This window comes from Mus pahari, chromosome 14 (genome assembly GCF_900095145.1).
Source record: "Mus pahari chromosome 14, PAHARI_EIJ_v1.1, whole genome shotgun sequence".
NCBI lineage: Eukaryota > Metazoa > Chordata > Mammalia > Rodentia > Muridae > Mus > Mus pahari.
In genome coordinates this window covers 29194039-29214515 of record NC_034603.1, presented here as the reverse complement: position 1 = coordinate 29214515, position 20477 = coordinate 29194039, and the positions used below count along the sequence as shown (strand labels likewise).

Here is a 20477-nt window from a genome sequence, read left to right as displayed (position 1 = left end):
TCTTTTGTTCCTGTATATTGCTTTGACTCATGTCTCTCTTCTTGGGTTGTTTTTTTTTTTTTTTTTTTTTTTTTTTTTTTTTTTTTTTTTTTTTTTTTTAAAAAACAAACAAACCTTGATTCTCAGCCGACGTGGTGGCGCACACCTTTAATCCCAGCGCTCGGGAGGCAGAGGCAAGCAGATTTCTGAGTTCAAGGCCAGCCTGGTCTGCAAAGTGAGTTCCAGGACAGCCAGGGCTACACAGAGAAACCCTGTCTCAAAAAAACAAAAAAAACCACCTTAATTCTCAAACTTCAGACTGATACCAGGGTTAAGGACTGCTGGAGTGGTGCTGGCCTGAGGCGTCAGTCAGGACTAGGCATGGGAATGTGATGACATCACCATAGCTGAGATCTTCTTGATCTTGTTTTGGGGGAGACTGAGGAGAATGTGACAGGGTACTAAGACTAAGAAGACAGCCCCTGCCCTTCCTCCTTCATTCGGCATGAACTCCACGTTTCCCCTTGGGAACCATTGACACTGCTTATAACTCACTCTGTAAATTTCAGGCAAAGTCCTGTGTCTGCCACGTCTGCGGCATCCACCTGAACCGCCTGCACTCTTGCCTCTACTGCGTCTTCTTTGGCTGTTTCACGAAGAAGCACATCCATGACCATGCCAAGTCAAAGCGACACAACCTGGGTAAGGTACCCTCCTGCAGGGGACAGGGACGGGCATAGGCTCTGTGAGTGAGTGTGCTATCTCTCCAAAAGGCCTCCTGTGATGGAATGGGCCTTTTGAAACTGAACTCACGTGGCCGGTATCATTTGCTTGAAGCTTTTCAAATTTCAGCAAGGGGGTTTTCCTGGTTTCAGGTGAAGTGGGGTCATGAAAGGCTAGCTGAGCATTGTCTGCTGTCAGTTATATGCAGGGGGGACAGAGTTGCTTGTGTGGCCAAAGATAGCCTTAAACTTCTGATTTTCCTGCACTATAGGTTATGTCCAGCAGTTGCTTTGTTCTTTGAAACAGTCTTGTCACATTACTCAGGATGCCCCCATACCTTGTGGGATCCTCCCGTCAGCCTTCAGTGGGCTGGGGTTCTAGGCATACGCCATCACACTTGGCTCGCTCTTGGTTAACATTTATAGCCACCAGTTTCCAGCTTAGCACTGTGTCTACCCGCTCCCCAAGTCCAGAAGTTTTAGTGTGATAGGTCCCCTCCCTCCTTCCCTCCTTCCTTCCTTCTTCTCTTCCTTCCTTCATTCACTCCCCCACCCACCCCCCAAGATAGGGTTTCTCTGTATAACAGCTCTGTTCTAGAACTCTCTGTGTAGACCATACTGGCCTTGAATTCAGAGATCCAACTGCCTCTGCCTCCCGAGAGTTGGGATTAAAGTTGTGCACCACCACACCTGGCAGGTTTTAGTTTTCATTTCTCTTGAAATATTTTCTAATTTTCCTGAGATTTCTCCGTTGACTCGATGGGGATATGTCTGTTCCATCTACACCTTTTCCAGGGTTTTGGAATTTGTTTGTTTTGTTTTTCTGTTATTGTAGAGTTATTCCATTGTAATCAGAAAGCCGTTGTTTCAGTGGAGTGCGTGTTTCAGAGTCTGGCAGCACCACAGAAAGCAACACCTAGAATTGTCCCTGTGGCCCAGCAACTCCAGCGCGCTCGTGAATTCTAAAGTAGCAGTTGCTACTGCTTTACCTGTCCCTGGGGAGGAACAGTGTAGTCAAGATGAGAGGAAACTGCAAATAGCTGTTGCCTCTCTTAGATTGCCAGCCATTCAGGGTGTAGCAAAGCCTCGTTCTCCAGTCAGGTTGCTGGGAATGCCTGTGAACCTGAAGTAAATGCTCGATGAAGTTTAGCCCTGGTTTTGAGTTCTGAGCTTGCCCAGCCGGAGCAGTGTCCTGATCATAAATTAGTACTTGCAGGCTCAGGTGTGTGTCTCTTCATTCTTTTTTTTTTTTTCTTAAAGATTTATTTATTTATTATATGTAATTACACTGTAGCTGACTTCAGACACTCCAGAAGAGGGCATCAGATCTTGTTACGGATGGTTGTGAGCCACCATGTGGTTGCTGGGATTTGAACTCGGGACCTTTGGAAGAGCAGTCAGTGCTCTTACCCACTGAGCCATCTCACCAGCCTGTGTCTCTTCATTCTTGATCAGCCCTCAGGGAACCTTCTGGAGACAGGCACTTCACCCACCCAGGATGAACCCTCATAGTTGGAGCTCTGGACAGGTGGTGCCTAGAACACAGGGCTCTGAGCTAGCTGTCTGAAGAACTATTGTGCCGTGCCAGATTGAATTATGTTCCTCTCCCTCCTGTCTCTGCAGCCATTGACCTGATGTACGGAGGAATTTACTGCTTCTTGTGTCAGGACTACATCTATGACAAGGACATAGAAATCATTGCCAAAGAGGAGCAGCGCAAGGCGTGGAAGATGCAAGGTGTGTTCACCATGCTTAGAGAGAAGGTTGGGTGACTCAAAAGTGGTCGGGGAAACTGGTTTGGGCCAGGTAGGAGAGAAAACCAACCCCAACTCTTCTGTGGCAGCCATCCAGCTTGTAGGAGTGATAACTACTGCAGGAAGCGTGGAGATTTAGCTGAGACGCCTTAGTGGTCCTCAGGGGAGGATGGATGGCTCGTCCACCACAATAGCCCAGGTTGTCCATCCTCCCATGAAAGGTCTGCTGCATACTTCAGTCCCTCCCTTTTCTTATTCAGTTCTCAACCTTGGTGGAGCTGTTGCTTAGCATATGCAAGGCCTAGGGCTTGAACCCTAAGGCTACTAAAAAGGAAGAAATAAAAACTGTTGAAATGTGCCCGTGCCTAAATTAGTCAAGCTCTTCTTGGCAGTGGAGTTAGATACATCATGGTGACAATACCATTAGGACTTTTGTTCTCTTTATGTCTTTCATACATAGCAAAACAGCCTGTCTCAGCATTCACAAGGTAAGTTTGTGTTCCAGGTAAGCGAAGTCCAGAAACCATGCAGAAGTACCTCCTTGCCCAGCCTCAGTCTGTAGGGGCTTGTGTTCTCATGCTAATTGTGTTACCCACAAAACCTCGTTCTAGTGTCTTTCACATAGGCTAAAGGAAGCCTGCACCCAGTTGGCTCTGATTGGGAAATAAAGTTGCCATCGGCCAATGGCTGGGCAGGGTGAAAGAGGCGGGACTTTTAGGATTCCTGGGGAACCCTCCCACACACACACATGGGTGAGGAACAAGGAATTTGGCCATGAGAGGGGCATAGGACTGATGATGCTGTAAAGGAGAGGAGGTGAAATGGCTGAAATATAGGTACAAAGGGATATCAGCCCCATGGGAGGGCTGCCCAGAAGGAAGCAGGGCAGCAAGGATAAAATATAGACTGAGAAAGTGTTAACTCAGAAATACCTGAGGGGAGTGTGTACTAGAAGTGTGTGCTCAGAGGGGATTAACAGTTTCCTAAATTTACATTTTATATAGTAAAAAAAACCACTTAGAAACTTTGAATGCTAGATAAAAGCAAATGGTAAAAATTTAATTACTCCTTACATACAAACTCTCGTATCTCTTCTTGGTGAAGTTTAGAAGTAAAACAATCCTTCAGTTCACTACATATGTGGAAGCCACACAGTTCATTGAATGTTTGCAGAAGTTGGGATCTTCTGTTAATCCATCATAAGAAGAAAACTCACATCATAATAAATGTTATACAAAGTTCTTTAACAAATACCTTTATAACTTTATATGTACTGTAGCCTTCACTAATAAATTCTCATATTTAACAACTGTATAAGCCCATAGTGAAGAAATTATAATGAATGGAGTTCGGAATTTTGCGGGGTTGTCAGTGTGTACACCCTCCTGTCAACACTCGGCGTTCTGTCACTCCCCACCATACATGTACAGTCAAAATGTCTTACTGAACCTGGAACATAGCATTTCAACAAGACCGTCTCAACAGTGAGCCCCAAGGACTGGATTGACGCTGGCCCCGGTATTGGGATTTCGAGCACATGCTATTGTGTGTGACTTCTACCTGGGTGCTGGGTTGTTATGCTTACATAGCAAACACATTAGTCAATAAGCCATCTTCCCAATGGAACAACTTTTAATACATATGAATCTCTATAATATCCTTAACATGGGAGGTCTATCACAGTGAGCCTGCATTCCGTCCGGTGTGGTGGAGCTTGATTAGGTAATAAGATACGAGCAAGGAGAGCTGCCAGTACTGCATTTGTGCAGACAGGCATCTGATTTTGGATGAGCCCCCTCTATCAGCTCATTCCTTCATTCCCAGAGCGACAGCCTGGCCAGGCAGTGCCCCTGTGGTTCTGGGTTCTGTGGGCTCTACAGGGGTCAGGAAGGAAACACAGCTCACTTTGAGGGCACGTTGGAGAACCTGGCTTAGCCCAGCGCTTCCACATCAGTGTCTCCACCCACCTCATCCAGACTGAATGACTGCAGAGATAATTGCTGACCAGGGGTTTACCCTCAGCTCCACAGTATTCTGGAGAACACACTACCAGAAACAGCAGATCGGTTCCATATCGTTGTCCTGATAGTAGATGGGGAATGGAGCAGCTAAGCTTCCCTGGTGGCTTAGACTCCTGCACTCCTGGCAGGTGCTTGATGGCTCTGGTGGCACCATAGATTTGTTTCTGTCTCTGTCCTTACGTGTGCTTTCTGTCACATATTTAGTCACAGGTACAGAAGTGCTACGAAGCTTTATTCTTTCTTTCTTCTGGGTTTCCCTGGGTTTTTCCCTTTCGGTTTCCAGAGGGGCTCACAGTTGTCTGTATTAACAGTGCTGGGTCTGGTCTGTCCCCCTTGATCAGTGAGCCTGTGTCTGTGTGCCGGGGGAGTGGACCACCACCATGCTTGGCTGTTCTTTATTGGAGACTCCCTTAAGTTTGCCTTCTGTTGCTGGGAATAAAAACACTGACAAACACATCTTACACTTCCAGGTCACAGTCCATCACGTAGGAAAGTCAGGGCAGGAACTGAAGTAGAAGCCATGGAGGAAAGCTCACAGCTCACTCCACTGTCTTATACATACCAGGACCACCTTCCCAGGCCAGTTTGATAGAAACAGTTTTTCAGTTGAGGTCTCCAGATGTGTGTCAAGTCATCGAAGCTTTTATTTACAAGAGATCTTGGCTAGTGGTCGCTGAAACTGTTCTTTATCTCCTTAGGTGTTGGAGAGAAGTTTTCAACTTGGGAACCAACTAAACGGGAGCTGGAACTGCTGAAGCACAACCCAAAGAGGCGGAAGATCACCTCCAATTGTACCATAGGTTGGTGAGGCGTGTGCAGACTGCTCTGCCTTCATTCGGCTTAGACTTCTTTCCCAGAATGGCAGTAGGTCTTGCCTAACGGAGTCCCTCCTGGATTGGTTAAGCATCCAGCTCTTAAGCACTCGGTCTTCAGGGGCTGCTGTAGATGTGGATGCAGAGGGATGAGTGGAGCCCTCCCAGCAAACTGGCATTTGCCTATTTGAAAGGATTCAAATGTATCAAGTCAAAGCTGTTCATCATAGAGAGGTGACATGCTAGTGAGTGAGGGTGTTCACCATCTTCCCCCCACCTCCGTGAACTCTGTAGACCAGGATGGATTTGAACACACACACACACACACACACACACACACACACACACACACACATACACCCTACCTAACTCATCCCTCATGCTGACCATGTCTTCTAAAAAGAAGGAAGTATATTATTTTAGGGCTTGTTTGGAAAATACGCTACTTTGTTAGGCTCCGTTTTGACCTGCCCTTTTTCATAGCAAATGCATTCATGAAAGCATAAGGACCAAGTGAAGGGGGCCGTGGATGAGCATTCTGCAGCCCGTTGGAGATTAGCGAGCACGCCGCTTTCCTCCTCTTATGCTGCTTGACTGACTGACGGGTTGTGGCGTGGTCTGAGCTCAGGGCACAGTTGACCGTGCTCTCGATGACTTTCCATCCAGGTCTGCGTGGACTAATCAACCTGGGGAACACGTGTTTCATGAACTGCATCGTGCAGGCGCTGACCCACACCCCACTCCTGAGAGACTTCTTTCTGTCGGATAGGCACCGCTGTGAGATGCAGAGCCCTAGCTCCTGCCTGGTCTGTGAGATGTCCTCTCTCTTCCAGGAGGTGAGTGTGGCAGCTGCTGGGGTATGGGATGGCTACACAACTGCCTTTCTCCTCTTTAAAAAGAAGGGAAATGGAATTGATGAAAACCTTGCCTAATTATCTTCCACTCCATGACTATTCTGTGGAAGACAAGGCTTTTACAAAGGGGTTGTTAGAGATGGGTTATTAGCTTGGTGTTTGGAGGCAAACTGTTCACCTAGGAGAGGAGCCCTCAAAGTGGCAGGTGTGGCAGAGTCAACTTGTGGATGGCGTTTGTCTCGAGTCCTGCCGTCTGCCATGTGCATTCAGGAAACCTGCAGATGAGTACCTTCCTGAGTGTGTTTTGTCAAAGGCTTCTGCCCTGCAGACTGGAAGCACAGAGAAGTGCTGAGGCTGTGTCCTTGATCTAATCGCAGCTACACTTGTGTTGTGCCTATCAATGCCGGTCGCCTTGCTCAGGGGTGGGACCTGCTCAGGCTTGACCTCAGGACCTACTATCTAAGTAGACTCAGGCCAGGTATTAGAACTGAAATAAGTTCTTTTCCCATCCCAGAAATAGTGTGGCCCCTGCCCTGTACAGACACCAGCAGCTAGGCCTTCAGTGGTCTTTTACCGACTCTGTGTCCAGGCATCTTTGATCAAGTGTTGTCTGGGCTACTTTATGCCAGGGTTGAGCAGTGGACAGAGTTACACAGTGGCTTTGCAACTAAGATGACTTAGCTGGAAGTTGGCAATTTTTGCCCTAGTCCAGACTGTTGCTGGGGCCTGGAGCTGTGGTAGTGAGCAGACAGGTACCACTGTCAAAGGCTGCAGGGTAAGAGAAAGTACGCTGGGAAATGAGCCCTGGCTTCACTGGGGCAACAGCCAGTTACCATGTGACTAATGCATCTCTCTTGGATTATTTTTTTAAACTCAGGCTTAGTAAAGTATAATTTACATCCAGTAAAAGATCCTAGTATATAGTTCTGTGAGTTGACAAATGTGTGACACAGGTTTTTGTCCTCAGAATTCCCATTCCCATGCATGTGATATGGATGGTTGTGTAGCATGTTTCCCAAGTGTTGTGTGTGTGCAACATTCCACCATCCTTGCTAGGTTTGTTTCCTTGGTGTGGTACATCAGGGTCCATGTGGGCTATCTCTCTTGCAAAAGAACTTCTGTACTGGTCATAGTGCAGTTAGTGAGGGCCTGGGTCAGTCACTGTGGGGTGATTTCCAGTTTTTAACTTGGTTAAGTTGCTGTCCTTGGTTTTCAGTATGCAGTATTAAACAGTACACTGCAACAAGAACTTCGTGGCTTTAGTCTATGTGACTTCTGCTAAGTTCTAGTCTCTAGCTGTTCATTGCTAATGGAGGTTAAACATCTTTCATGTGATAAACAAAACCCAAAATGTTACACATTCCAAGACTGTGGTCACCAATGCAGTGCCACAGATAGAGAATTCCAAACCCGCACTGGTCGGTACACACGTCATGAATTACCTTCAGACTGTATTGCATTTCACTAGGTTTCTGCGTCTAACACATGAAAACAGTTCATCTGCAACTCTGGATTAGTTTAATACCCAGCTGTATGTGTCCTGGCAGGAACTGTGGAGGACACCAAACCAAACCCAGATCCTGAAAGCCTAACAGTCACAACTCTGGGGCCAGGCAGGCGCTGGGGTGTCCATTGTGGCAATGCTTCCAGGATTCTGTTGTGTGACCTCACCACGGGCTTGGTTTTAACACACACACATCCACTTTGCTCCACGTGCCAGTGCCAGTAAGTGCTGCTTGAGACGGCTCAGTGGCCTAAGACTGTTGTGTAGTTTACTGTCCATGCAGTCTCTTGCTCTTATGGAAACACAATGAAGCCATTTCAGAAAACAAAGACACTGAGTATTTTCCCGCCATTTCCTAACATATAAATATGTCTTCGTATATCTCTAGATTGTGATGTTGAATATTTTGTTTGAAAAGTTGCTGTTTGAATTGCTGAACTGTGTTTCAGAATTTTTGTTTGTTTGTTTTAAGGACTTGGGACTAAAACAGAATTTCCCCATTTCTAAAATGGCCTTAAATATACTTAATTTTGTACTGTGGTTTTCCATGAAGTGACTTCTTCAGCAGAAGCAGCCCTGGTATAATAGTGATGAACTTAGGAAATGCATCCTGGTGTACATCGGTGTCTGGTTGGCTCTTGGCGTTACTGTGCCGTTGATCACTTGTATGATGGTCCTTTGAAGAATGAACTTACAGTTCTCAGTTTTCACAGGCTTGGGATGATGCCCAGCAGTGGACCTGCTGCTTAGTATACCTGGGGCCCTGAGGTTGATTCCCTCATTGCAAAATGGCCCAGGAGTTAGCTTTGTTTTTCTCGGGTTGCAAAAGGGCTTATAGGCTCGGGAGACCCACTCCCTCGATAACTGTTTACAGTGGTGACAAATTGGTACTGGCAGCCATTTACAAAGCAGCAACATCAGTTGGGTGAGGAATGGGGAATATCGCATTCTTCGAGAGCTCAGGGCTTATGTATATATAAGACTAATGATAAAAAGCAACAGGATGGCCTTGAGGAAGAGATGCTGGCACAGATTCCACATCCTTGCCCTGACAAATCTGAACTCCAAATATTCTGTGACCTACAACCTTCAGAGCACATGAGCGTTTTCAGATTGCTGGATTCAGTAATGTCTTTACAAGTATTCCAGACACTGAGACAGTCAACTCTTCTCACCCAGTCATATATGATTTCTAGCCGGATTGCCACTTGATAAAACAAAGGTAAATAAGTAAATGTCAGCAGCTGTGTGAGGAGTAGGCTCAGGCACACGGTGGCTCAGAAGGGAAGCCAGAGCTGCTCACACAGCTGGCCTAACGTGTCTAGCCAAGCAGGGCTCCCTGGGCCTTTCGATGCAGAAAGCGTGATCCGGAAGTGAACCTCTCTGTCTAGTGTCTCAGCAGTAGACTCCTGCCTGGCTTCCTGAGCGTGCTGCACGATAGGTTGCCCTCCCTGTGCTCCCAGGAGCATGTTGCACCTGGCCTGAGTGGCCTGCAGTCAAACACTATCCCAGCAGGGTGGGGCAGCGTCATAGCATCCGCTGCGCTTCGAGGCTGGGGCAGGTGCTGTGTGAGGCAGACATTGTATAGAGTACAATGAATCCACTCTTTGTTGTTCAGCTGAAATAAAGTGGAGGAGAGTGAATCCACATAACAATCCAGTTTGTAAAATAAAAGCAAGTCCACTTGATCAAACCAGTCCTGCCCAATCTGTGCAGCTATGATGTTCTGTGTGATGAAGACTGGCGGGTGTCCTATTGTTCCTTTCCTTTTCTCTGAACAGTTTTACTCGGGGCACCGTTCCCCACACATTCCATACAAGCTGTTGCACCTGGTGTGGACGCACGCCCGGCACCTGGCGGGTTATGAGCAGCAGGACGCACATGAGTTCCTCATTGCAGCCCTGGACGTCCTCCACCGGCACTGCAAAGGTGGGCCTGCCACCATCTCCCTGCTAGACTGAGGCAGGTGGCAAATTTCCTTAAAAATGGTGCAGAGCAAGGCTAGTGTACACCCAGATTGTCTTGCATAGTCAGTATAATCAGGTTCTGTTTCCAGGAAGGAAAACCGCATGGTTGCTTCCAAGGAGTCCTCCATAGTTTGTTTGTATCGATTGGTTTGGGGTATTTTGGGAAGCAAGGTCTCACTGTGTGGCTCATGCTGGCCTAAAGCAGTGGTCCTCTTGTCTCAGCCTCCTGAGTGCTGGGGTTACAGGTGGGAACCTCTGTACAAGAGTGAAGACCCTAGAGTAGTGTGCTGGCATACACTCCTATGATCTCAGTGTGCTGGCGTACACACCTGTGATCTCAGTGTGCTGGCGTACACACCTGTGATCTCAGTGTGCTGGCGTACACACCTGTGATCTCAGTGTGCTGGTGTACACACCTATAATTCCAGCACCCAAGAGGCAAAGGCAGGCAGGTCTTCTGCCAGTTGAAGGCCAGCCAGAGAAATACCTTACCCTGTCAGGAAAAAAAGAGACCAGGAAGAGTGACATTACCGCCTCCTCACACCCTCACCACCAGATCTCTCGTGAAGTGAGGGCCTTCACTCTTCATAGAGTGTTGGTTCTCCTGCTCTCCTCCTGCCTCTGCTGGGTGGGTGTGGACTTGCTGGCAACTTTGTACTGTCTCGGTGACATCACTAATGGTAACTACACATCTCATTCCTCAGGTGATGACAACGGGAAGAAAGCCAACAACCCTAACCACTGCAATTGCATCATCGACCAGATCTTTACGGGTGGGCTCCAGTCTGATGTGACATGCCAGGTCTGCCAGTAAGTGCTCCCACCAGCCAGACAGTCACTGTGAGTGTCAGTTTACCAGGGCACTTCTTGTCCCACTTCCCTGTCAGCAAGGTTGAGTGTTGTGTGGGCTTCGAGCCTAAAGCTCAGCACCACCTTAGGGAAGGCTCCTGAGTTCTGTGGTGCTCATGGTGGAGCGTCTACACTAGTTTCAGGTGAGGGACAGTTTTATGTAAACAGCTGTGCTCTGGTCATTTGAAATAAAATACCTCTGGTAGAAAAGACAAATGGATAGACTGCCTGAGTCTGAGGGCTCCTCTTCCCCCTGAAGGCCTGCGGAGTTTCCTGTGGCACTCAGCAGGATGTCCTTGGCAGCTTCATACACATGTCTCTGCTTTCCTTAGAGTCAAGGCCAAGACCCAAAGCAGATAGCCCCTGCAAGTGGCAGGTCATTGGCCCCTGTGGTCCAGAGTGTGAATTGGCTCCTTTTCCATTTGCTGACATAAAGTTACAGTTCTCTGCAGGTGTACCTGTTGCTCAGAGCATTCATCTTCAGAACAGAAAGGGTCCTTTGGCAGTGGCTAGAGCAGCCTCCCCCCACTGTGCCTTGTCCTTGCTCCTCTGGCTCACCTGTGCACTCACAGTCCCTCAGTACCCACCTGCTATCCTAACAGGGTTCAGGACCAGGGCACAGGAATCTCAGGGTGCTCCTGTGGCTTTCCAGGAGCAGGGCTCCTTTGAGGCCTTATCTTTGAGTAATTCCTTCCTCTCTGGCCTTGTATGTTAGCAACAGGTGGTCTTCAGTTCCAGTCCTTATTTAGCTAACTTCTTATTCTGAATTTTCTCTTTTAAATATTGTAACGTATACCTCCTGGCAGGAGTCAGCCTTGTTAAATGCAGCAGGCTTGTTTGTGGGGCTGCCATGTTTGGCCTGTGTGCTCTGTGCATGGAGCTCTCTCTGTCCTTGCTCATTCAGGGCACCTAGTTTCTGGGCAGTGTTTCTGCAGTTCCTGTCATGAGGTGGATCCAGAACAGAGTTCTGATTGTAGCTCAGGACTTTATACTTTGTGTGTCTCCTCAAACAAAGTCATGACTATGGACACCCCTTTTTTATCCTGAGGTACCTTGTGGACAGATGGGCTGCCTCAGAGATCACAATAGGCTTTTCGGTTCTCATATGTTCTCATGTGTTTTCCTCTTTCCTTGCAGCGGGGTCTCCACCACCATAGACCCCTTCTGGGACATCAGTTTAGACCTGCCTGGTTCTTCTACCCCATTCTGGCCCTTGAGTCCAGGAAGTGAGGGCAGTGTGGTTAATGGGGAGAGCCATGCATCTGGGACCACCACTCTCACAGACTGCCTGCGAAGGTGAGACACATCCTGCAGGGTTAGTTCAGAATACCACCTCTTCCTTCCATTTACTACATGATTTGATCTTTAAAATGATTGGAAAACAAGAAGAAAAAAATGACAAAGTTAGCAGGTCATTGTAGGCTTCCTGCAGCTATAAGGTGACTGGCGATTCTGGTACCTTCACCAAGTCCTCCACCATGACACCCCACAGCACAGAGGAGTGGATGGGTGTATATGTCACAGCAGTTGCAAAGGCTGGTGTAGGCAGGAGCTTCACAGTCCTTCTCAACCATGCCTTCATCTGTGTCCACAATCCCGTCTGCTCCTCTCCTAAGCAGTTCAAGTCTAGCTTCCTCTAGATTCTCAGGGAGGTTTGTGAGTGGAACCTCACAGCGTATCACTGTGGGATAGTCTCTTTCCACCTCTTGATCTCTGGCAGCCCAGAGAATTGTGTGTGGGCATAGATCAAGCCATTCCATTGCCCATGGGTGATGAACTATTTGTTTATTGAGCCATTTGTGTGTAGCTTTGTGTGGCTATGTGCTCCGTTCTGAGTCAGGTTGTGTTCCTGAAAGTTAAAGAAAATCACCATTTCCCCAGATCCTTCATTAGTACTATTATATATGTGTAAGATACATTCACTAAGACAAGCTTAAGAGAATCAGGTAAAGATGAAGACAAAGTTCCTCTTTGTGTTGTTATAAAATATGACACCTTTAACTGCTGGTGAACTCTGAGTAGTGAAATAATCTGCTCCCCTTTTTCCCATGTCTTTTATTTTTCCCCTTTCTGTGTTTATTTTTTTAATAATAACATGTTTTTTAAATGCCTTGTAGATTTACCAGACCAGAACACTTAGGAAGCAGTGCCAAGATCAAGTGTAGCGGTTGCCATAGCTACCAAGAGTCCACAAAGCAGCTCACCATGAAGAAGCTGCCCATTGTGGCCTGTTTTCATCTCAAAGTGAGTTTCCCAGAAAACCAGCCATGGGGCAGCCTCGCATTAGCCTGCAGCACAGCCTCAAACTCACCAGTGCACCAGTCCCAGGAAGCAAGAAGTAGGCCTGCCTACTGCATTTTCTGTCCTGATGTCCTGCACTGTGATACACCACCACCCTGCTGCATGGAGACAGGGTTTCCCACTGAACCTGGAGTCAGGCTTGAGTTGGCAAGCCCAGTCAGTGATCCTCCTGTCTGTGCCTCCCACGGCGCCGGGTTCCAGGTCCACTTCTGGCATTTATGTGGTTGTTAGGGAGATGAACTAAGAAGCTCAATCAAACCTGCGCAGCGAGCACTCGTAACTGCTAAGCCGTCTTTCCAACTCCTCTTTTAACTTTCCATTTTGCCTAAATGGAAATTTCACAGACCTGGGCCCAGACTAGGAGGTGTGAGTCAGTGGTAGAGCTCTTGCCTAACATGCACAAGGCTCTGAGTTCCACCCCAGAACTGCAGAAAGATCCAGAAAACAAACTCTAGTCTGCGTCTAGTCTCGATTCAGCAGGTCCTTTGTGGGAAAGGCTAGGTAGTAGGCAGTAGGAATTTGGGTCTGGTGGTGTTGTATGTGTGGGTGTTGTGCCTGCATGTGTGTCTGTGTACCATATGTGTACCTGGTGCCCACATAAGCCAAAAGAGGGTGTCAGATCCTTGAAGACTGGCATTACACGAGCCAGTATGTGTGCTGGGAATCAAAGCAAGGTCCTCTGGTAGAGTAGTCAGTGCTAGTGTTTGAGTCTTTAAAGGTACATATGGTCTGTTTCCTGTTCTTTAGAACTATGAAGGATCAGTTTGTGTTTGGTGGTATGCAGCTATAATCACAGCATTTGGAGGGGGGGTAGGGGTGGGGCGCAGGAGGGTCCTGCAGTGTGTGACAGCCTTGTGAGTCAGTCAGGAAAGTAGAAGCTGTTTTCTGGGCCTCTAGGCTTGGTGGCCTGGCTATTGCTCAGTCTGCCCACTGTTCCCTGCTCCCTTATCTCTGCAGCGATTTGAACACTCAGCCAAACTTCGGCGGAAGATCACCACATATGTGTCTTTTCCCCTGGAACTGGACATGACGCCCTTCATGGCCTCCAGGTAGAAAGGGTTGGTTCCCCTGTGTCTGGGTGGGGAGGCAAGTTGTCTGGTGGGTGCTCACCCAGTGCCAGCCTTTAGACACCGTAATGACAGCTGTCCAGGCCTCATCACCACCCCAGGACTCACCTGAGCTTACTGTGACAGGCTGCTGTTACCCCAGGACTCACCTGAGCTTACTGTGACAGGCTGCTGTTACCCCAGGACTCACCTGAGCTTACTGGGGGCTGCCCATTTGTACTCCACATCCCTCATCATTTATCAGCTTTCAGACTTGGCTACTCAAGATAAGGTTATAGGCATACCACATGTGATATTTTTGGTTGATGGAGACCAATTTTGAAATACAGATAAACAGGGTTGATTGTCTTTCTTGAGATCAAATCCTGTATATCATAGACTATATCAAATTTACCCTCTAAAAACTACAGTGCTTAGCCGGGCGTGGTGGCGCACGCCTTTAATCCCAGCACTCGGGAGGCAGAGGCAGGCGGATTTCTGAGTTCGAGGCCAGCCTGGTCTACAAAGAGATCCAGGACAGCCAGGGCTAAACAGAGAAACCCTGTCTCGAAAAACCAAAAAAAAAAAACAAAAACAAAACTACAGTGCTTGCTAATGTCTTTGGTTTGCTGTCTGTGACTGGCAGCTATAAGTGTGGAGGCTTAAAACAATAGAAATTTATTTTCTCACAATAATAGAAGCCAGAAATAAGGAACTTGGTGAGAAGGATCCTGACAGGGTTCCCTCCTAGACTTATCTAACTCCTGGAGGCTCTGGGCCAAGGCCCTTCCTGAATCTGTCTCAATCGTTGATCTGTTTCCTAGGTATTTATTAGTGGTTAAGGATAGGGCAGTCTAGACGGCCTCATGTCAGCCAACACCCTCTATCCTGTCTGCACAGGTTTTCTGAATGGGTCACGTCGGCTGTCTGGGGGTCATATGCAGGCAGTCACTTCAGAAACCACACCTCAGCCCACTATACTGTCCTGAGCAGGCTTCTTATTATTAGCCGTTGATGCCCTTCCTTGTAGCTGTGGTCCTAGGTTCATAGGTCACTGGCTGTAATGGTGTCATAGACCATCAGAGTTATCTCTTTGGAAAATGGGATAGTCGCATATGTAGGGATGGAGTGACGTTGTCGCTGATATCAGGGTCTCATGGAACTTGCTGTCTTCTGCTTATTTTGGCTGTAGGTAAACACACCAAACTAGTTTAAAACTTGGTATTTCCTGTTCAGTCCCTCTTCCCATTCTACCCAACCTACTGCTAGTAAGTACTGCTAGTTAGCTACTTCATAGTGTCCCTTATGCTCTTTTAAGGGTATATTGTGGGGCTAACCTACACATCACCTTTCATTTGGTGTGTTACAAGCAAAACTCTTCACAAGCCAGTGACTTCAGGGTCCATGGGGATGGGGGTGTGGGGAGGTGCACTAGCACCCACAGTAGTAGGCCAGGGAGCTCCAGCCCAATATCTTACCACCACATGGGGGCAGTCTGCCAAAGGAAACTGGTTTAATGGAGTACACCTTCATAAAATGCTGTCATCAGAGCCTGTGTCTGCGGGGAGGTGGTAATTACGGTTTATTTCTGTTCCTGCAGCAAAGAGAGCAGGATGAATGGGCAGTACCAGCAGCCCCTGGACAGTCTCAACAATGACAACAAGTACGTGGGGTTGCAGGGCCTAGGCAGGGTGAGCTGGCATTGTGGTCGTGCAGGTCTCTGCCCATGGCGTGTAGGGTCGGGCACATGCTCAGTCCTTCCTCTGAACAGTCTCCCTCTTGGTGGCACCCCCACTGTAGAGGCCTGATGGTCTGCGTAGGAGCTTAGCCTAACGAACCTGCTCCTTCTGGCCCCGTTCCTCTTGGTAGAACAGGCAGATGGCACTGACTAAAGTAGTTATTTCCACGGCGGTTGCCACTGCTGCCACCACTTGCACTCGGTGTGGTTCTAGGAGTTGCCGTTGCTGGCCCAGAGCTGAATGGTGCAGACTTGGCTCCCATCTCTGCAGCCAGCATGTTCTGCTTTGGTTTGGAGGTGTTCTGCCAGTTCAGCCATAATTCGGCTGTCCTCTCCTTTCATACCAGATACTCCTTGTTCGCTGTTGTTAACCATCAAGGGACCTTGGAGAGTGGCCACTACACCAGCTTCATCCGGCAGCACAAAGACCAATGGTTCAAGTGTGATGACGCCATTATTACCAAGGCCAGCATCAAAGATGTGCTGGACAGTGAAGGGTATGTCGGGGGGGGGGGGGCTGGAGGAGCCCTGTGCTGGTGTCTGTCTGTCCCTCCTGTCTGGCAAAAGCCAGTGGCTTGGCTGCAGCTGCCACTGTGTGCATATTCACCTTCGTTTAATTTGGTTTTGTAGCTGAAGGGACAGTGGTTCCTTGGGTCAGAAGTTGCCTGTAGGTCATGATTACAGGGTGGGAGTGTTACTGAACAGAGTTATGCCTCTAAATCGGAGACTGCTGTTGTCAGCGTTGCTGTGCAGTGGTTCTGGATCAGTTCCTCGGCTGCTTTTGTTACTTGTGCTCCATTTTCTGCTGGGAGCTTCCTTAGGATTCCTGGCCCCAGGGACCACATAGACCACCTGCTGCAGATGTGGACGGTGCACGTGAGGCTCTGGGGTCCCCAGGAGAGGAGTTATAGAGAAAAGTACACTACTGGTCAGGGGTTGGGGTTGAGTATACATGGACCCTACATGAGGGTAGTGCCACTGTGAACAGTAGAGATAATGACTACAGGAAGTCACCAGGGCCACAGTCAGTCACTCCCTAGTAAGCATTGTGGTCAGGTTAGGTGATGGGAGTCAGGCAGCATCTTTCTTGAGGGGCTACAGTAGCCATTTCAGGCATGTGAGCCATTCTTAACTGGCATAGACTATCTTAGAAGTTAGTATGAAACCCACTTTCCCTTTGCCTCCACAGGTACCTACTCTTCTATCACAAACAGTTCCTGGAATACGAGTAGCCTCCTGTCTTGCTGGCCAGAAAGAGAGAGAGAGAGAGGAGAGAGAGAGCAAGTTGGCAAACTTCCCGTCATGATCCCTGCTCCCCCCCACATCAGAACACCATGGCATTCCTCCTGTGCAGGCGAGCCTCCCACATGGCCTGCACTAGGAGATGTGTCAGGTGGGATGAGCTGAGTGGAGTGCGCCCTTGGCGGAAAGGAACTGCCTCCCCAGCACCTGTCCTTTGAGCCTTGTAGGCCGGGGATGGATGTCTTCAGAGCAGACCAACCTCTGCCTGCTGCTTCACCCTGCCATCCCACCTGCCTCCTTGAAAATGAGCCTGTCAAAGCTGTAGAGTGGGCAGAGATGATGCCAGAGGGCAGAGTGCTTGCAGCAGCAGCCCTCTGGCATGAAGGGCAGAGGGTGTGTCTCTTCTTAAATTGTAAGATAGCCCCCGGGCCCAGGTTGAGACCACCCACAGGCTACAAATACATCTGTCCTACAGATAACTTAGCATCAACTGCATGTGGAAACGTCGGCTCAGAGGTTCCCTTTGTTTTCTAGAAATAGGCGTCTTCTTACCTCTACCCCTTTGCTCTTTTTCCACGGTGGTGAGTTTCCTAAACGTGATAGTAGTCAAGTGAGTGATTATTGAGTTATGGAATTCTAGATGATCCTCTCCCCTCTGAGAGCGTGTCTTGCTCTTTTGATCAGTGTTGTTTCCTTGCCCTGTGCCCCTGCCTTCCTTCCCACACAGCCGGTGGCCGGGCAGATATCAGAGTCCCTGGTATCTTGATCTTTGCAGTAGATTCCTTGGTGGCTCCATTGACCCAATCCTCCCAGGTTTGTTCTTGGTCTCTGGTCTTTTTGCCTGCCCAGGGAGGTTTAGTGGCTGTTTGAGATTTGAAGCTGAGTGGTCCAGTTGGAGACTGCATTGCATAGTGTCACCCGCTTGCCTCCGTTCTGTGTTCACTATAGTTTCAGTTACAGCCAGAATAGGAAGTTACCAGTTCTGCTAGCAGAGTCATTCATGAAGTTTATTGTAAGATATTTTGCATGTATCTCTGGACAAGGCCTAGGTCGTCCACTTCTGAGAAACTGGAATCTAGGGTCTTGGTGTCTCTCCTTACACCACTACCTTGCCAGTGGTGCTTACCCTGAGCCTGTTGGTACCCACCCAGGAGTTACAGGACAGACAAGTATTTCCTAGGAGCTAGGCTCTGAGCCATAGGTCCATAGCAGGTGACACGTGCATCGTGTTTGCATAACAAGTATGGCTGTGATTTCAATTACATATAATTATGTGTACAGAATTTTTTTTTTACTATTTGAAAATAAATTTGTTTTTTGTTTTTTTCACTTACAGGCTATAAAAGAGCAGTACAGGGTCCAGCCCAGCTCCTTAGCTAATTGGAATGGATGAGGTAGCTGGGCAAAACTAAGTGGCCACTGCTCAACTGGTGTGAAAATCACTCGAAGTCAGGGGCAGCAGAAACTTTGTCATGTGGTAACAATTGCCCTGTTCTTTGGTGTGTTTCTATTTCTGATTTAAAGTAAAGAACAGACTTGAAGCATGTTTTAGAAAAATCCTTTTTTTGAGTATGGCTGAGCCTAGATTCTCAGACATGGACCCATGTTTGTGGGACTCTACTGTGGAGACGCTCCTGGGGCAGTGCATTGTATTTGTGAACAAGTCCACAGGAAAAACTTCACTGCAGTTGCCTGTGGGAACCAGAGCTCCAGGCTTCCTGAAGGTCTGCCTCCTTGACACGCCAGTGAATGGGGCATCCAGAGCAGGGCAGATGAGCAGGTGTGCTGGCCAGGCCTGCCTCCTCTGTCCCCACAGCACACGACCCATTCCTTCCTGTATTTGGGGCACTAGGAGGACAGCAGGTGTTTTCTGTCATTGTGACTTTAACCTTTTATATCCGAAAGCATTCTCCTCCTTCACCATGGTTTTACCGTTCTGAACACTTCACTCCGTACCTGTGGCAAGGTCCGCCAACTCCATGACTGCCGCTCGTGCATCAAGCCCTCCCTCTCTGTCCTGGGGTCCTCAGTGTGCTGTCTCCACTGAACAGGCATGTGTGGACAGCTAAGGAACAGCTTATTTGAGCAATGGGCTTGGTTCTTTCAGTTGCCCCTCTGGATAGCAAGGCAGGAAAAGGGTTTCCCATCCTAGAACCACCTAGTAGATGCACTCAGATGGTCGCAGATGTGCATCCACAGGGCTGCATTGCCTACCCCTACTCTAGAGCAGTGCGCAGACCTCTTCCATATACTGCTGGTGCCAGCTTCACAGGAGACTAAAGTAGTCCTCTTCAAATGGCCTCAGTGAGAGATTAAGGCATTAGGATGGGATCTGCAGTTGCTCTCTTTATCCCAGAAGTCCCCCTCAAGCTGAGCACTACCTGAGCGTCCCAGGCCATGTGAACCTGAGTGCTGTTGTATCCGGCTCAGTGTGTATGCTTTCCTTGTGTAAAATCATTGTTCTTTTTGACAAGTGGCTTGTTTCATTTATTATAGCTTTGAAATAAAAAATCGTGAGGGGAAAAAAAATCCAATGGTTGTACTGTGGCTAGAAGTTTTATTACCAAGACATTTATGTCACTTTTCTTTCCCTTGTCATTTTGAGGGGCTATCTGACTCCTCCCTAATGGCTTTTAGTCTTTCCTATATCATAATAAAGTTGTGTTTTATTCTGAAACCTGACTATTTGCCTCATTGCTAACACAGCCAAAATGTGGGTAGCAGCAGGCAAGGTGGTAGGGTAGGCTAGCTATGGGTTCCCAGTGGGTAAAGATGCACTCCACCTGTTCTGCAGTATATCAACTGTTTACCTCCTTCCTGCCGGGTGGGTATGGAGGCCACACATTAATCCCTGCTCTGCAGAGGCAGGCAGATCTCTCTGGTCTGCATAGCAAGTTCCAGTCAGCCAGGGTTACACAGCAAGACCTTGACTCAAAAGACAAAAGCAAAAAAGGTCCTCTTCCTTCTGTGTGCAGGAGCATGAGCAAGGTAGCCACACTAAGCCAGGCCCTCTGGGAAGTACATGGCTGCAGAGGCGCAGCAGATGGTGGATGCCTGCCCCCACTCCACTGAAATCTGAGATTCTGGCCCTCCTGTTTTGGATACTTTTATATGAAAATAGTCCAGAGAACTATGCCCTCATGGAACCGACCACTTGCCCACTGTGTGGCACTGTCATCAGATTAGAACTTCCTCCACCCTTGAGGTCTAAGACCTTCAGAAGAACCACTCGGTGCTGTCCCTCAAGTGCATTAGCATAAACCTTGTTCCCCAACCCCCCAAAAGAGGTGTAGCTGGAAAAATGGCTCGGTGGTTAAAAAGCACTGGCTACTCTTTCAGAGGACCCACAGTTCAGTTCCCAGCACCCACGTGGCAGCTCACAACAGTAACTCCAGTTGCAGAGTTTCTGACACCCTCATACTGACATACATGCAGGCAAAACACCAATAAACATAAAAATGTATATTTTAAAAACCCATTAAATTTATTTTCTAGGATGGGAAATAACAAGTCTGTGACTTAGTTTGTAAGTCCAATACCGAGCAGGTTTCATAATCACCTCAGACCCACATGCTGCACTGGTATGTGAGGTGCCAGCATTATGTAATGGTTTCTGGCTAACAGTATGAAGTCTGCCATAGACATCCCCATCTCTTCCCTTGAGCAGTTCTGTATAAGTCTGGCTGCC

At 48.1% G+C, this 20477-nt stretch overlaps 1 protein-coding gene across 1 annotated transcript in view; it reads left to right on the top strand.

The window, feature by feature from the left end:
- Usp22 (ubiquitin specific peptidase 22) overlaps nt 1-19466 on the top strand; it is a 24719-nt gene extending 5253 nt beyond the window's left edge. The window contains exons 2-13 of the mRNA XM_021212349.2: nt 549-681; nt 2325-2438; nt 5175-5276; nt 5955-6124; nt 9428-9575; nt 10318-10423; nt 11600-11758; nt 12580-12706; nt 13721-13812; nt 15410-15472; nt 15895-16044; nt 16737-19466. Of these exons, the coding sequence (XP_021068008.1) occupies nt 549-681; nt 2325-2438; nt 5175-5276; nt 5955-6124; nt 9428-9575; nt 10318-10423; nt 11600-11758; nt 12580-12706; nt 13721-13812; nt 15410-15472; nt 15895-16044; nt 16737-16779 (1407 nt within the window). The 3' untranslated portion in view covers nt 16780-19466. The remainder of the gene's footprint in view (nt 1-548; nt 682-2324; nt 2439-5174; nt 5277-5954; nt 6125-9427; nt 9576-10317; nt 10424-11599; nt 11759-12579; nt 12707-13720; nt 13813-15409; nt 15473-15894; nt 16045-16736) is intronic.
- The last annotated feature ends 1011 nt before the right edge of the window (nt 19467-20477 follow it).